The 17,624-nt window shown below is 36.0% G+C and overlaps 1 protein-coding gene across 1 annotated transcript in view; it reads left to right on the top strand.

Annotated features, from left to right (window-relative positions):
- The first annotated feature begins 1,210 nt into the window (after positions 1–1,210).
- The window catches only part of prkag2a (protein kinase, AMP-activated, gamma 2 non-catalytic subunit a), a 126,550-nt gene continuing 110,136 nt past the window's right edge, over positions 1,211–17,624 (top strand). The window contains exons 1-3 of the mRNA XM_067435661.1: positions 1,211–1,581; positions 9,137–9,208; positions 15,452–15,725. Of these exons, the coding sequence (XP_067291762.1) occupies positions 1,501–1,581; positions 9,137–9,208; positions 15,452–15,725 (427 nt within the window). The 5' untranslated portion in view covers positions 1,211–1,500. The remainder of the gene's footprint in view (positions 1,582–9,136; positions 9,209–15,451; positions 15,726–17,624) is intronic.

Here is a 17,624-nt window from a genome sequence, read left to right on the forward strand (position 1 = left end):
TTTTAGACAGGTGAGCAACTGTTTGGATACATTCATCGACAGAAAAATCATTGCTATAGCTCAGCCCAGTTTTATTGTTTAAATCTTGTTTTCTTGATTTACTGCATGTATCTATCTATCTATCTATCTATCTATCTATCTATCTATCTATCTATCTATCTATCTATCTATCTATCTATCTATCTATCTATCTATCTATCTATCTATCTATCTATCTATCTATCTATCTATCTATCTATCTATCTATCTATCTTTATCTGTCTGTCTGTCTGTCTGCCTGCCTGCCTGCCTGCCTGCCTGCCTGCCTGCCTGCCTGTCTGTGTAAATAGTGAAAACTTAAAGGCTATGGGTGGCCTTTAAATTAGTTTTTAGTTTTACCAAATTTTTCTTTGTGGTTGTTTTATTGCATAACTAGTTATAATCACTAGATGGCAGCATATAACATCAGTAGTATTATTCTAGAATGTGTTCTGCTCATCTGTCTGTTATTCAGATAAGACTTTAATAGCTGAGGGGAAATGGATAGACCAAGGAGGGGTTTGACTTTTGACATAATTCAAATAAAATAAATCATGTCATAATAAATTTTACATGTATTTATTGATGTTAATATTCAATCCAAAATGTGTTGTTTAAATGGGTGTTTTAGAACTTTTATTAGCCTATATCTATATTTGATAGGCTAAATATAGATATATTTGTATGTGACTGGAACTAGTTTTAACACATTAAATTAAATAGTAACTGAAGGGGTTTGTTTTCAGGACAAGGGCATGTTTCATAAAATTCAGGTCAGGCAAGTTGTCAAGTTACAATTTATGAATTATAACAATACAAAAAAAAAATGAATGCAATAGTTCTTCAAAACAATTATTTTATTTTTTATACACTACATTCTGCACAACTTTAATTGCTGATTCTCCTAGATATTCCCTATAGTGTGACAGATGCCTCGCTGTTCATTTGGTTTCCTGTAGCCTATTCTATTCTTTTCTCTCTCTTTTTTTTTTTTTTTTTTTTTTATAGCCAAGAATTTCAAAAATAGACCTGTCCTGTTTCTCCCCATCTTCGAGATAAACACACTCCCTTCTCACTGCAGCATCCACGCTTGTAACCGTGGTAACTAAATATGCATTTGGAGCCACGCCCCCTGTGCGTTACGTCATTTGACTGACAGGTAGATGCGGCGCGGTTTTCATCATGCTTGATACACACGCGCACTGATTCTTCCACACGGAGAACCGGAGAGCATCTTATCCTCGTCACCTTTTCTGATTCTTTTTCCTTCAACGAGGTTGCAAGTGTTCGTTTATAGAAACCGAAAGAAATGAGGCCAGTGTCATTTCGTGCAAGAGGCTTATAAAATCTAAAATTGTAATATTACCTAGCCTACTGACAATTATTTTTCTGTTGCTCTCATATGAAGGAGCGATGGATTTTATTCTCATCGTCAGAGTTAAATAAGCCTTTGCCAAAGAACAAAAACATTATTTTGGGGAAATGGGAAGCAACGCAATGGATTCCAAGAAAGATGAGAAGAAAAATTCTAGAAAAAGAAGATCGCTTCGGATACACATGCCAGTAAGTTCATATCTGATTGTACAAATGTTGTTCTTCCACAAATTCAAAGCCAAAAGTTGTGGACATGGACTGGAACATGATACAAACACACACATGTAATTCTCTCAGCTCGCAGTGGTTTCGCGCTGACATTGTGAAATGAGCTGCAGATTTGGTTTAACTTTTCAGGTTATTTCAAAAGTCAAGATTGTTTTTGTCTTGTGTTTACTTAATATATTCATATTTAAACAGGCTGTTGGTCATATATGTTAATATGCTATATTGTGAGATCTGGCAAAAAAGTGTTTCGATTTTATTTATATTTGTTAAATAATGTCTTATAAATTGCAAATATTTAGTATTTAATAATAATAATAATAATAATAATAATAATAATAATAATAATAATAATAATTATTATTATTATTATTATTATTTTATTATCTTATTAGTATAGCTACAGTCCCAAATATTTACTTTTTAGAGAAAAGTGATGTCTTCCTCAATAGTTTTATGATTAGTGTGTTTTTATTGGCATATGTGCTTTATACTTTAAGTATTTTATATATGTACTGAATATGTGCATATTTAAGTAAATAATGTTTAGAGTGTTCAAAGTGTCATATTAATATAACAGTAAAATTAATTTTTGGTGTGTAGGAAATCTTATAATTAAATTAGTTTGTTTTCATATGATTATTTATTATTATTATTATTATTATTAATAAGACATATACAAATAAACATACAAATTCCTGGTTCTAAGGATTAATGTCAGGCTATCTTTTCTAAATAACATACTCATTATATTCAAATCAATCACATATAACACACACACACACACACACACACACACACACACACACACACACACACACACACACACACACACACACACACACACACACACACATATATATATATATATATATATATATATATATATATATATATATATATATATATATATATATATATATATTTAATAATATTAATAATATGAAAACAAACAAATAAAATACTGTATGTGTGTGTGTGTATATGTCAGGCTCTATCCCAAACAACAAACTCATTATATTCAAATTACTTCACAAACTTAACACCTTCACATAAATAGCAATATATATCTATATATCTGTCTATCTATATATATCTATATATATATATATATATATATATATATATATATATATATATATATATATATATATATATATATATATATATATATATATATATATATGAAAAAAAGAGACCACTTAACCTTGAGAATAAAATTAAATCAACCACCTACTTAAATAGCAATGCATATGTTTTGACCAGGTTGACCATATTTCTATTGGCCACTCCTGACTCTAGTTAAACATGCAACCATCATCTCTAATGGCTTAAAGAACCACAGATGACCATCAGCATGTGTGGTGTTCCTGAATAAATGCTATTGGAAATACACTTTTTATGAACTTATACTGATCAGTGCTGATCCTGTATAGAAACAGATGACAGATGTGAAATTTTGCACAGTCAGAGTTCCTGCTTATTATTTTGCTAATTAAATAATAGCATAGCATAATAAGTGTAATTATTAGATTAAAGAGACATCCCTGCACGATAATCAGTGTTTTAGTTCCGTCAGCTCAAGTGTAAGTCTGTTTCTTTCTGTGCTGGAGCCACTCAGTAATCACCTGCTAATTAGCTGTTTAGTGTCATTATCAGATCAGTGTCAGTACGGAGTAATCCTATGAATATATAAACAATATTTATCAGTACAGAACACAGGGCCTGTCATCGCTGAATAATTTGTTGCATCGTGGAATTTTGGCAGTTTCCTGACATTGTAACATGTATATGTGAAATATGTGCCATGGTTTCCTCTGCAGCCATACTGTAAAATATCTTTAGACAAACACTTTGAAAACGTTTCCTGAATATGCTGATAAACCTTTTTATATAGTGAATTTTTTGAAGAGATGAATTGAGTGCATATTTTAAAGTTTTATGAATCTTTTATTGAGGATTAATATGAAAATCAGGGCTGAGACTGTTCTTATTACTCATAAAATGTCTAATATCAACTTTGCAATATTGACATATATGACATTTATGGCCATTCAAGTTTGAATTGGTGAACTAGTAGGGTATATTTAACCACATTTACTCCTCTTAATAAATGTTAGTAAATAAATAACTGAGCTAAAGGTCACAAAGCCAGAATTGTTACTACATAAACACATACTTTTGGACGTCGTCAACCCCGATGAACCCACATGCACTTTTGTGTACATAAGAAATAGGTTCAGTGATTTTCCTACATTTTGAATTAACACAAAAAACAGACACATATATCTTTTTGATTGCGGTTAATGTTTGCTTTTTCAGTGGCAGGTGTCAAAGCAATAAACTGAGATTCTTTCAGTGCTGTATAATGAAAAATAAGTGCGCTTATTGTTTTGAATGTGCACTTGTAGTATACCTCAATCAAATCTTAAAATTATTTAAATCATGACAACTGTTTTAGCATAGCCTAGAAATTTAGACTCACACTAGCGGCAGCAAATCTAATCTGCCGCGAGTGTCGTCTAGCACCTCTCAATACCTTCTGAGCTGTAAAGACCAAACTCTGGTCGGGCCAATCACATCGTGTATAGAGTCGGTGGGCGGGGCTTAACACATAAGCTGGCAAACGGCGGTCTTTCGAATCAGCTTTGACCGTGACTCTGGAAGACTTGGAGTTAAGCTTTTCTCTGAGAAAAGAACAAAGAACGGCACTGAAGTCATTCTTAAAAAGGGAAGATGTGTTCGGAGTTTTGCAGACCGGATACGGCGAAAGTTTAACCTGTCAACTAACTCCACTTCACCTTCGTTGCTCTGGTTTGTTGAAGTGCTATCCAATCATGTGCAGAGGGAGTTTGAAAGACAACCGTTTAACCCGCCCCTCAGATTGAGCCCTGTCAATGGTGAGTTTCCAGACCAAACATCTTCATGTGGGTCTGGCTTGTCAGGCTAGTTTTAGCATGTTGTTTAATATAACAATGTATTTGGTCTTGGTGGACTAGATCTTCTGATCTGCTGCTGTCGGTTATTGCTTCAAGTTTAGACCTGCCACTGCTAATAGTCACACTGCTGTGAGCATGTAAGACATGCTGGTGCTGCTGCATAAATAGACATGCATAAATCCCGTAGCAGATCTAAGCAGGTGGAGCTGGGGAGGTGGAGGGTTTCAGAGGAACTAGTATGTTGCAGGACTAGCTTACAGCAAACAATGAACCAGACTATATAAATGTTAAGCAAGCAGTATTACTGTTTGTAGATTAGCAGAGGCCAATCAGCGTATGCCATGTGGTAATGACATGTTTGCTTGCAGATTGCAAAATAACTTCTATTTTGTAAAATACCCGATCAGCCAGAGCCCATTAGAGTTTCATGACTGAACTATGAACATTTCTCTTTAAAAATTCTTGTTTCTTTGTTCATCAATTTGACGTACGTCAGGTTAAGGGTTTCTCTTTTGCCAGAAATCTATGTGTACGGCATCTGTCGTAAGCTAGTTATTTTAGTTTATAAAGTTTTAAATATAGATATTTTTGCTAAACGAATTGCTTTGCTTCAGAACGCCTTTATAAACACTCTAGAGCCATATGGATTACTTTTATGATGGATGGATTCACTTTTTTGGGGCTTCAAAATCATGTCTGCTGTTCTCTACCATTAAAAAGCTTGGAAGAGCCAGGATATTTTTTTTATATAAATCCGATTGTATGTTTGTCTGAAAGAAGAAAGTCATACACACCTAGGATGGCTTGAGGGTGAGTAAATAGGGTAATTTAAATATTTGGGCAAAGTGTCCCTTTAAGTGGGTCAGAAAAGGCAACCCGATCACATGTAAATGCGTATAAATAGTACGAGTGTGCAATGACGTCGAATGTATACGCCAAAACTCATTTTGACGTGCATATGATACGCTGTTTTTCGCGTGCATATGATATTCACTTTATGGCGTATATATGACACGCTCTTGGGTAGGTTTAGGGTAGTAGGGTGGGGAGTTCGTATGTATAATACGCCATAAAATGCGTATCATATGCATGTGAAAAACAGCGTGGCATAGACACGCCAGAATGAGTTTTGGCGTATACATTCCACGACATTGCACACTCGTTCTATTTATATTAAGACCTCATAGACTCATAAACATGACGTAAACATAAATAACATGCATCAAGTGTCTGAAAATATATAAAATAAATATATTATAAAGTATATTATTCAAGTGCTCTTTTTAAAGGTTTGCTAAAGTATTTTTCTTTTTCACAAGGGTTCCCATGTCTTTTGAGACCATGTCATGTGGTTGAGTTATGATTTTTTTTTGCTCTTTGACCTTTGCAAGGCCCCTAACCTCTCTCTTCTGAACTTGTTTCTCTGAAAAGCCAAGTCTCCAATATTGGACTTAATTTAATCTGCTGTACACAATCTGCACACAAATTGTACATTGTACACAAAATGTATTTTGTGTTTCTAGATTCACAAATGCTGTTAAAGCTTGTCATTTGTGACTCATGGTAACAGAGATGCTATATAATTGCCTGATGCAATATTTTTGTATGATTTGTCATGTTTTAAAATGGTTGGCAGGCCTCGTCAGGCTGAAGCTCTAGCTTAGTCTGTATTTTTCTCTGTTTATCCATACACAAACAGACTGATTCGCAAGCCAGCCTTGTTACCTTCCTGTATTTAAGTATATTTAGGTATAAACACACATCCCCAGATCTGCCCCACTGACCTCCATGTTACTGAGGGGAGGTGCTCTATCATATCAGTGAGTTATGACTGTCCTTGCTCCATGGAGTAACCCTGGATTCGTCTAATGGGATTTCCGAGATACAAGACTGCTGTGAATCTGAGGGGGTGCTATTTATTTGATCACTCTCCAGTGCAGAGGTAATAGTTCGTCCTGATCTCTAGCCTGCAAATATGGGCTTGTAATCAGGTCTTGGGCTGCAAGGATATGGAGGCGGGGTACCTTGAGCTCCCCGTCTACAGGACAGATGGCTTTTCTACTTTGGCTGTGGTCCTTGTTTCCTAAAAAGAACCTGATTCGGATCCATCTGTAAAAAGGATGATGTGTTTGCTTGTATTGTTGATTGGTTTGTACATTGGGAGATAAGGTTAATGGCATGTGGCAATAAACAAAACATGACATCCCGCCAACTTCATCAGAACATACTGTTGAAATCAAACCATTTTAGTAACTGTTGATTGTCTAATGTTGCTTTTAATCAGCAAGAGTCTTGTGAAACATTTTCAAGAACGTTAATTTGAATTCTAACTAACTGTGTTTGATTTTTCTTGGCTTTCACTCACATTTCTATCAGCTGGGAGTGGAACTGCTGTCTCAGGCTTTGAAAGTCAATCCTGTTACCATGGATATGACTGACCACATTCTCTTGTATGTCAGACAAGAGAAGATTTGCATGTTGAGGAGAATGTTGAGTCAAATCATAATATACGGTTTTAATGAGGGAGAATGGGGAAGGATTTTCAAAGTGATTAGCCAGTTTTGACATTTTAACATTCTGAGAATTTTTTTTTATATATATATAATAATACGTAAAAATGGGGTTAAAAGTGGCAGTTATACTGAGAAACATGAACAATTTCAGGTGTCATTCGCCGAGGTTGACCTAAACTGTAAGACTTACTTATTCATTAAAAAACGTAATGCTTCATTTTTATCATTTTTTTAAGCTTTGTTCCTATATTCAATGTATGAACCTTGAAACTGAATTGACATTATTATATATATATATATATATATATACCATATTTGTTAGTGTATTCACTAAAATTAATATTCTAGTAGTTGATAATTATTTTAATGTTATAGCCATGTTACAGACAATTATTTTCTATAGAAAATATAGTTATATTTTATTCAGCTTTGTTCATATATTCAATGTGTTTTGCTTGAGCAGGTATATTTGATATTACACTCATATTAATATTCTGATAAGCTGATAATTATTTTCATGATATGGCCAATAATATGCTGTTGCATGGTTCTATACTTTTCTATACCTTTTATTAATTACAATGAACGAAACACAAAAAAAAAACACTAAAAACTTGATATAGTACATGTCAATAATACCGTTACAATTTAGATTATATTTAACAGTGTTATTTAATTATTAGTAAAGATGATGACAAAAAGGTAATCTAAAGGCCAACAATTGTCCTTTTTTGTCATTTTCACTTAACCTTTTTAGGTAATTAACCACAGAAAACACTATATCAGTCAACCACTAATGCTTTCTATCAGTATTGATTTCACTAAACGGATGTACTGTAAGAAAAGTGAAATGAAACTTTCACTTTTAATGTGATCAGTTACAGTTATTGTGTAGTGGGTAAAAAGTCAGGCTAGCAAAGGGATTTTAAACTGGTACAAATCTCACTAATACATCTCAAATATATGGAGGGACTGCTAAACAATTGCGTCTTCTGTGTGGCTACAGTACAATAGCGCCTAGTGTAATGAGGATGAAGGTAATACACTTCAGTGACTTCAGTGAATTGTGCAAAGCCTCTGCTGTTGTTTAAAATGTCAATGCGTTGCATTTACAGAGAATTCTGAGAGTTTAATAAGCTTTAGGTTACTGCCAAAGTGAGTTTAGGTACTAGGTGCAAGATTCTACAATAGCAAACAGCAGAGAAATGGACGAAGAACTGAAGAACCTCTGTGTAAGTTTGCACGCTGCTTTGCTCAATTTCTTCGTTTAGCTCTTCAAATGTTGTTTTAGAATTATTCTGGTTGTAGAACTTTAATAAACTGAACACATTTATTATTTTAACCTTCATGCAGTCAGTTTTAATACTCGTTCTTTTAGCTGGCCTGGTAAAATTACTTGTTTTATAGAAAAAAACGCTTGTTGATCCCATTGGAGTTTCTTGGAAAACACTGTCTGATTTAGGGTTAAGTGATACCTGATATAATCTGTGCATTACAGGTTACACATACTGTATATTCACACAGACCGGGAAAAAATTGCAGGGCGGTCACATGAGATCATGTTACTTTAAAAACCGGTTTAAATGACAGAGGCTGTCTAGATGTTTTCCACCACTGTTACATGACGGTGATGATGCCCGAAAGCACGCACAATGCTACGGTGATTGATGTTGGTTATAAAAGTCGGTGGGTTTTTGAGAAGGAGGACAGTGGCGACATTTTGGATCAGCTGTGAGTTCTTCTTCCAAATTGTTCTTGCATTTCTGGGTGGGCATGTTGGGTTTTGTACAGGTTAGACGGATCACCCACTGAGTGTCCATCTGTCATATGTGATGTGCTTCTGTTAAACTGTCTAAACCGTTTATTCTCTTTCCTCTCTTCCTGTTATTTAATTCCTCATGATTTTTGGGTACTGCGGAGCTTAACCTTTAATCTATTTATTAAAAAGCAACAGTAAATCAGTGAATTGTTCATTATGTCTATTTTTATGGAGTGAATGATAGGAGCCACAGTCATGAAAGCGTTTTTTCAAAGAGCTCAATCATTTTGTTTGTTTGTGCTCCGCAGGACTTGAGCTCCTTCGCCATGCCGTTCCTGGAAGGAGATGCGGAACATGTGAACAAGGACGGCGTGCACAAGGTAACACAACCACAACACGCACAAGGCTGAGCTAACAGTAAACAGTTTTGAAATATATCACTGTAGTGAAAAAGATATTACTGTTTGGGGAAAATGTTCTTTTAAAAGTAATGCGTTACAATATTGAGTTACTATCCTAAAAAGTAACTAATTACAATACTTTGTTAATTCGTATGAAAAGTAATGTGACGTTACATTACTTTTTCTTACTTGGATAAGGCTCACTCTTTTGCAGGCCTGGTGGCCAGATTTACTAAACAGGGCAAATTAGCTTGAGAGCGCAATTCCATTAGCATGACAAGCCAGACCCACATCAATATGTTTGGTCTGAAAACTCACCATTGACAGGGCTCAATTCGAGAGGTGGGATAAACGGTTGTCTTTCAAACTCCTTCTGCACGCAATTTGATAGCGCTTCAACGAAGGTAAAGCAGAGCTCGTTAAAAGATTAAACATTCGCTGTATCCGGTCGGCAAAACTCCGAACACATCTTACCTTTTTAAGAATGACTTCAGTGCCGTTCTTTGTTCTTTTCTCAGAGAAAAGCTTAACTCCAAGTCTTCCAGAGTCGCAGTCAAAGGCTGATTTCGAAAGACCGCTGTTCGCCAGCTTCTGTGTTTACTAGTAGCACGCAAACGCAACTTGGCCTTCATTATGTTAAGCCTCCGCCCACCGACTCTATACACGATGTGATTGGCCTGACCAGAGTTTGGTTTTTACAGCTCAGAACTGTATTGAGAGTTGCTAGACGACACTCGCGGCAGATTAGATTTGCTGCTGCTAGGGTGCGTCTAGATTTCTAGGCTACAATTCCATAAATGAAAGTGGACTGTTATCAATCAATCAATCAACTTTATTTATATAGCACTTTTACAATGACGATTGTTTCAAAGCAGCTTCACAGTGCCAAACAGGACAATATTGCAACAAAATTTGATTTTGGCTGTAAAGTCGTTCTGGAGAAATCTGATGTTATCAGCTTATTTTAATTTATCATATAGCGACAATGTTGGCAGATCAGTATTATAGTTTATAGAATTTAATTAGACCTAATTAATTAATTTTATTTGTATTTAGTTTAATAACTTAAATCATAATTTTAGTGTCCCCAACTGAGCAAGCCAAGCCAAAGGCGACAGTGGCAAGGAACCAAAACTCCATGGGGTTATGCACGTGATGTACTGGCGACGTGCAATTGAATGAACACAGATGCAGCCATATATACTGTATATTCCATATATAACTGGGAAGTTTGGCTCAACTGCTTCAAATTCAGAGAAAGTGTAGTGTGAAAAATGATATCAAATTAAAGAGTGCATGTTTTGCCTTTTTAGATTCAGTATTATAGTGAGCTGTGATGGGTAAAAGAAAGTGAAAAGGCTGTTGAAATGCGATGAGATTAACAATGCAGATTCATTCCATTTGTTGTTGGCTGTCTGAAAGCTGCTGAACCCTCAATGTCCTCAATCTCTGCAGTCACTCCGATGGGATATGAGTCTGCTCTAGTAACCTGATTTGTAATAATGTCTACCATGGTACTTTTTGTCTGTACTGACCTCTCATTGGATTTACAGTCCAGCAATGTGCATGCATTTACTGAATGCTTGCTATGGATTTAATTGTGTACATAATAAGCAACCACAATATATGTTTCCAGGTCGCAGAAAGTATTTGGACTACTCAATATCAAACCAAGTGACATTTATTTTAAAGACAGCCCAAGCATCATTTTCAAGAAGTGTTTTTGTTAAAGGGATAGTTCACCCAAAAATTATTATCCCATGATTTTCTCACCCTCAAGTCATCCTATGTGTAATAGATATTCTTCTTTCAGACAAATACAATCTGAGTTATATTAAAAAATGTTCTGGCTAATCCAAGCATTGTAATTGCAGTGAATTGCAGCCCGAAATTCGAAGCCCCCAAAAAATCCATAATTTATAAAAGTAATCCACATTCCAAACAGGGGGTTAATAAAGGCCTTCTGAAGCAAAGCCATGGATTAGTGTAAGAAAAATATCCAATTATATCCAAATATCAATATTCAAATCGATGTAGCGTAAGTATTTTTTAACTGTGAGAGGTGTTACACTTTCTCTGTAAGTTGAATACAAAATGCGGTCTGTTGGAAGCTAGATATTTTACTTCATAAAGTTTTAAATATGGATATTTTTCTTACAAAAACCCATCGCAGAAGGCCTTTATTAACCATCCGGAGCCATATGGATTACTTTTACAATGGAGGAATGCACTTTTTTGGGGTTTCAAATTTCGGGCTGCCATTATAAAGCTTGGATTAGCCAGAACATTTTTTAATATAACTCCCATTGTATTTTTCTGAAAGAAGAAAGTCATATATACCTAGGATGGCTTGAGGGTGAATAAATCATGGGGTAATCTTCATTTTTGGGTGAACTATCCCTTTAAGACCAGCTTTCTGTATAGCTTATGAGTGAAGCTTTTAATCCGAATGCTTCTCTGTGCCTCTGTAATTGTAGTCATTAAGCTTAACTCATATTGGTGAGTAACTCAGGATCTGCTCTTCAGTCGTTACCTTTGTAAACATTCCCAAGAAATTCTGGGAAATCATCTGGCAATCAATCACACATAGAGGCCTGCGAGGCAAGGCTATAGAAGGAGATAAATCTCCTGACAGGTCTCAGAGTGGTGTTTTTCATTCAGTCCCTCCTATCTGTTGTTGAAAGTGAGTTTCTCTGAATCTGAAGGGCCCTTTTGAAGCTTTGGAGGGTCTGGAATACAAATTTTATGTTTTTATTTGTGAGCACTCAGGATATTAGCTAATATTTCTCCTTGTTCAACAGATGTTTCATTAACCCTCGACAAGGTCAATGCAGAATCACTGGTGTGTGGGCGAACATTTGTGTGCAAATGAAATGCAAAGTGTTGTTCAAATGTTTGCCACAAGAATGCCTTTCTGGATCAGAGCCAAATACGGGAAGTGGGAATTGAAAGGTAGAAAATTGCTGCGTCAGTATGTTTCACTTATCTCATGATCAAACAGGACCATGAAAACTCAACGTCAGTGAAGACGTTTTTCCATTGGCTCTTCAACACAGAAACAAGTCAAATGTTTCCATGACAACGAGTGTCTCCGAATAAAAAAGTTATTCCTTTTGTTAAATGTACAAAGCAAAGTTTTTCTTTCATCTTAGTCTTGCATGGTCTTCAGTAACAGACTTTTAAAGTTCAAATAAAGATGAAAATTCTTTCATCATTTACTCACCTTCATGTCATTCCAAACTGGCAAAGACCTTCTTGTGTGTGTGTGTGTGTGTATGTGTGTGTGCATTTATTTAAATCTATTTATGTTTTATTTTATTTCAGCTTTATTTAATAGTTTTAGGTAACAACACTGCATGAGCGTGAGTAAATGGTGACAGAATGTTCCTTTTGAGTGAACTGTCCCTTTAACTTTGCAGACGTCAACTACAAATCCCACTTTGTTGTATTCTGAGAGTGAGCATGTGTGTGTGTGTGTGTGTGTGTGTGTGTGGGGGGGGGGGGGGGTGTCTAGTTATGTAGTGTGTTTAGGTATACAGTATTGTGAGGTATTTATGCCACTGTGTGAGCTTCTCTGATTTAACAAAAGCCTCTTGACAAAACAAGGCCATCTGTTCTTTTGGCTGTCTAAACAGTTCTCAGTGGCTTTGTCTGGCTGTTTTTGCTGTGTGAAATTCCCATGTGAATGAACTGAAAAACATCAAGGACTCACAATGTATGTTATGACGTCTCTTCATTCAATATCTCAATGTTTGTCTGACCTTGAAACATATCTTCAATGGACAGCAAGCATAAAACAGTACACAGTGATGACTTTAAAAATGCTTTGTCCGTTAGTTGACAATTTTGTGACTATTCTTGAATGTATAAAAAGATTAATCAAAGGTTCATGTAGGGCTGGGCGATATGGCCAAAATTTCATATCCCGATATAGCTCATTTGATATCCCGATAACGATATACATAACGATATAGCAACCTTTCTATTAATTCAGTTTATGAATAGTCTATACAAAATTGCAATGTGGAAATGCAGTTTGAAATGATATACAAAACAAATAAAGGTAGTATGGACTACATTTTTATTTTATTTAGAACCTTTTTTTAAAGCAAGACTGTTAGTAAAGTTAACACCTGCCTAGGGATGTTAACCGATGACCGTTTGACCGATGGCTGACCGTATCCACGCTAACCGATCAAAGTTGTCGGTTAAAATAAATAAAAAAGTGATCTCTAAATTAGGCTATTATAGACAGTGGACTAAACGCTACTACAGTTGGCCGTCTCATTCCAAAATCTTTTTGTGTGATTGAACATATTCCTCGCACTCAATTTTTCATAACTCGCCTGTTTGTACTTAATAAACCAATAAAAACATTTGGCGCGAGGTCACAGCGTTTGGGTTTGCGCGCTCACAAGGTTTGCAAAAAGTAAACACTCGAGGTTAGAGCCAGGGCAGACGACAGTATGAAGCGTGCATTTCGCTTAAGATGGGCTTACATTTGGAAATATATTACATCTTCATTTCAGTGGTAACACATAAGGTGTTGATCGTCTTTCTTTATTATTGTTAGCAGTAACGTTACCTCAAACTAAAGCGGCGTCTCTTCGGAGCTGTCATTTTCTTAAATGAGCCGCGGCAATGATTCAAATGAGCTTCTAAGGCTGGACAAACGCCTTTATTTTCAACGCGATCACCTTGTACCCAAACCATTTCGAAACTAAGGAGCCATCTGTCCTCTGATTACAAACAAGCTCCTCTGCGGCGCGTTTGCGGGACTCGTGTTTCGCTTTGTGGGGGATTTTAAAAAAGTGACGTGAGTGGAAGGGAGGCTGCAGCGCGCGTGTGTGTGTGTGAGTGAGAGAGCGAGAGAGAGACAGAGGGAGCGCGTTTATGTATTGCATGGGCATGCCGTGGCGTGAGGTGCATCTTGACGTAAAATTCTGCCATAAACGCCTTATCGTGGCGTAAGCGATAGAGCCTTATATAAAACGATAGACATTTTCTATCGTCCAGACGATATATTTCGTCATATCGCCCAGCCCTAGGTTCATGTCATTGTTCTGTGATGTAAAATCTCACAGGTCGATATATCTCTCATGGCTCAAAAGTGTATTGTTTCATTCATAAAATGGTGCATATGACTTGTTAAAAACCTTAAATAAAGATTCGAATCAGCGTATTGATTTATGATTCGGATCGCCAATGTCACGTGATTTCAGCAGTTTGGCAGTTTGGCAGTTTTACACGCGATCCGAATCATTAATGAAGATGCTGATTCATGACCGTTCAAATCTTTATTTGAGGATTGAAAACAAACAAGGAAGAGAAGACAATGCTGAATAAAGTCGTAGTTTTTGTTTTTTTTGGACCAAAATGTATTTCCGATGCTTCAAGAGATTCTAATTAACTAACTGATGTCACATATGGACTACTTTGATGATGTTTTTATTCCCTTTCTGGACATGGACAGTATAGTGTGCATACACTTTCATTGAAGCAACCGAAACAGTCTCAGACTAAATATAAAATATCTTAAACTGTGTTCTGAAGATGAACGGAGGTCTTACGGGTGTGGAGCGACATTAGGGGGAGTCATTCATGACATCAATTTCATTTGTGGGTGATCTAACCCTTTAAGTAGACATCTGACTGTAGTACTTTTACTTGTACTTGAGTAAAATTTAGCAAGGGGTATCTGTACTTTTACTCAAGTAATGAAGCTGTATATACTCTGTCCGCCTCTGGTCATGGAGACATTGTGCTTTGGTTGTTGTGGCGAGGTTGATGATCGAGAGACATGGGAGGAGCGAGCGAGACCGGTACGTGATTGAGAATGAGCGTGAGAGGACTCATGAGAGGACTCGAGACCGGTGTTCCTCGCAGGTCGCTCTTCATTCTCCACAGTTGTCATACCTCATGACTAAATGTCAGTATATGACGTCAATATGATGTTGGCTTGGGATGTTGGCTCGACGTCGGATTTTGGAAAACAAATAAAGCTGACGTTGCTATTGGACGTCAAATTAACGCTGGAATTAGCCATTGAGATATCGTTCAATTTTGGTCACCTTACGTCGCAACCAAAATGTCAATGTCAATGATATTGTGTGCCTGCTGGGTTAGTAAAGCGTAAATATTTTAGAACATATTTTTGTTGGAAACTACGTTGACTGGATAATGCTGTCATAATATTGTACTTTCATTTATTTATTTCTCCAGGGGGAGCCTAGCTGCCGTTCAGCCAGCCCGACCAAAGCCTTTTTCAGTCGGGGTCCTTTTAGTCGGCCCTCTAGCCCCATGTCTGCTCCACCCCGGTCCAGAAACAGCCCTGGATCTCCCAAATCCATCTTCCCCTACTCCTCCAACAACGAGTCCTCGCCCAAGTGTTCACGTCGCCGCAGCTTCACCGGAATCTTCCGTTCGTCCTCCAGAGAGTCCACAAATCCCTCTACGTCTCCTGTCAGCATCAAACTCTTCTCCCGGGCCAGGAAAGGTAAGACACATGTATCGTCCATCTCTTAAACAGCTGCCAAAATGCTGAAAAAGCAGAAAAACGCAACATTTAAATCGGTCATATGATGACAAATCACATCACAAATCAAGTATATACAAAAATATATTTTTGTTGTAACATCATGTAAACAGTCTGACATTTGTACCTTAAAATCCCTAGTCCAAGTCCAGTATACACTATAGAAACTATTTCATACCATATTGCTCTTTTCCACAAACATTGTGTTTCAAAAAGATAATCATAAATGTTTCTTGAGCACCAAAGCAGCATATTAGAAGGATTTCTAAAGGATCATGTGAATGGATTAATGATGCTGAAAATTCATTAATTCAAGAGGCCCACAAGAAATTATGGCGGTCATCCATAAATGTAGTCAGTGAGAGATTTGTTGATGAGCTGACTCACTCTTAACTAATTTGATTATGAATGTAACATTCATCCAAAGAATGTTTAATGTGAATCATTGTACCAGCATCCAGATACCAGCATCCATATCCACTAAAATCTGCAATAAAAGATCAAAATATTTGTTGCCATTGGTGAGATGAGATGCTATGAACAGAGGTGGTAAAAGTACTCAAAAGTTTTACTCGAGTGAAAGTATATATACCTAAATAAAAAAATACTCCAGTAAAAGTAGAAAGTCCTCCATTCAAACATCACTTGAGTAAAAGTACAAAAGTATCAGATTTAAAATGTACTCAAGTACCGAAAGTAAAAAGTAAATATTCAAATTACCTGTAAATATCAATAATTAAGCAGATAAAATCTTTTGGGACTGATATGCAATGCTTTAATTGAACAAATGATAAGATTAGATACTGCAATTAAGAATTTGTTAGATTTGCAATTAATAGGAGACAATGAAGCACCTTAACGCAGTATAGGGGTTAAACTTAAAATAGACATGTTCCATAACATTAGCTCCATAAAACAGATAAGGAGCAAGATAGTATTAACTAATTCAAAATTAATTCAAAAGCCATAACCACAATGACATATTACGTAACAATTAGTTAATAGTCATGTGCCTCAACAAGTAGTCATACTATAATTTTGCCAATTGCTATGATTAATGATTAATTAAACAGACAACTGAGGGTCGGAATGCATGCTTTGAATACATGAATTTACATTATTAGTTTATGTAATATGTTATAGGGAATTAATGATGTCAATAGCAATTCATATATTACTTAATCTATTAATCATAGAGAATGTTCATTAGTTGCTGATGCAGTAATCATTTTCCAAGTCTATACCCGACTGGATCATCCATGACCGACCAGACCGGTTTGGAAATCAAGTGTAATAAATACTTAATACTTGGAGCGGGCATGGGGAAATGTATTGGAGTAAAAAGTAAACTTTGCCTTTAATATTGTAGTGGAGTAAGAGTAAAAGTAGATACAAATAAAATATACTCAAGTAAAGTACAGATCCCCGAAAAAAATACTTAAGTAAAGTATCAAAGTATTTTTACTTGATTACTTACCACCCCTGGCTATGAATGCCATTATCACATCAGTGTGTGGTGTGAGTCAGCATTTAGTGAAACCTTTCACAGGTTGTCTGGGTCTGGCTCAGCCCGGGGTGTGTAATGATTCTGATAATCGTGCTGTGTGCTGATTTAATGGAGGCGTGGGTGTTTCTTAATGCATAAGACCCTGATAATGAATTCAGCTATCACATATGTTACCCACGTGAGTCTGATTTAATAACCAGAACCAAGAGGAAAGAGAGTGATATATAATAGCTGCTTTTAAGTTACATGTAAAACATATAAACTATTTAAAGTTTCCCAAGTATTCTATCTTAATATTTTTTAGTAGTTTAGTATTTTGTTCATTTGGGGTATTGTATTGTGATATACTGTAT

Source organism: Pseudorasbora parva, chromosome 24 (assembly GCF_024679245.1).
Source record: "Pseudorasbora parva isolate DD20220531a chromosome 24, ASM2467924v1, whole genome shotgun sequence".
NCBI lineage: Eukaryota > Metazoa > Chordata > Actinopteri > Cypriniformes > Gobionidae > Pseudorasbora > Pseudorasbora parva.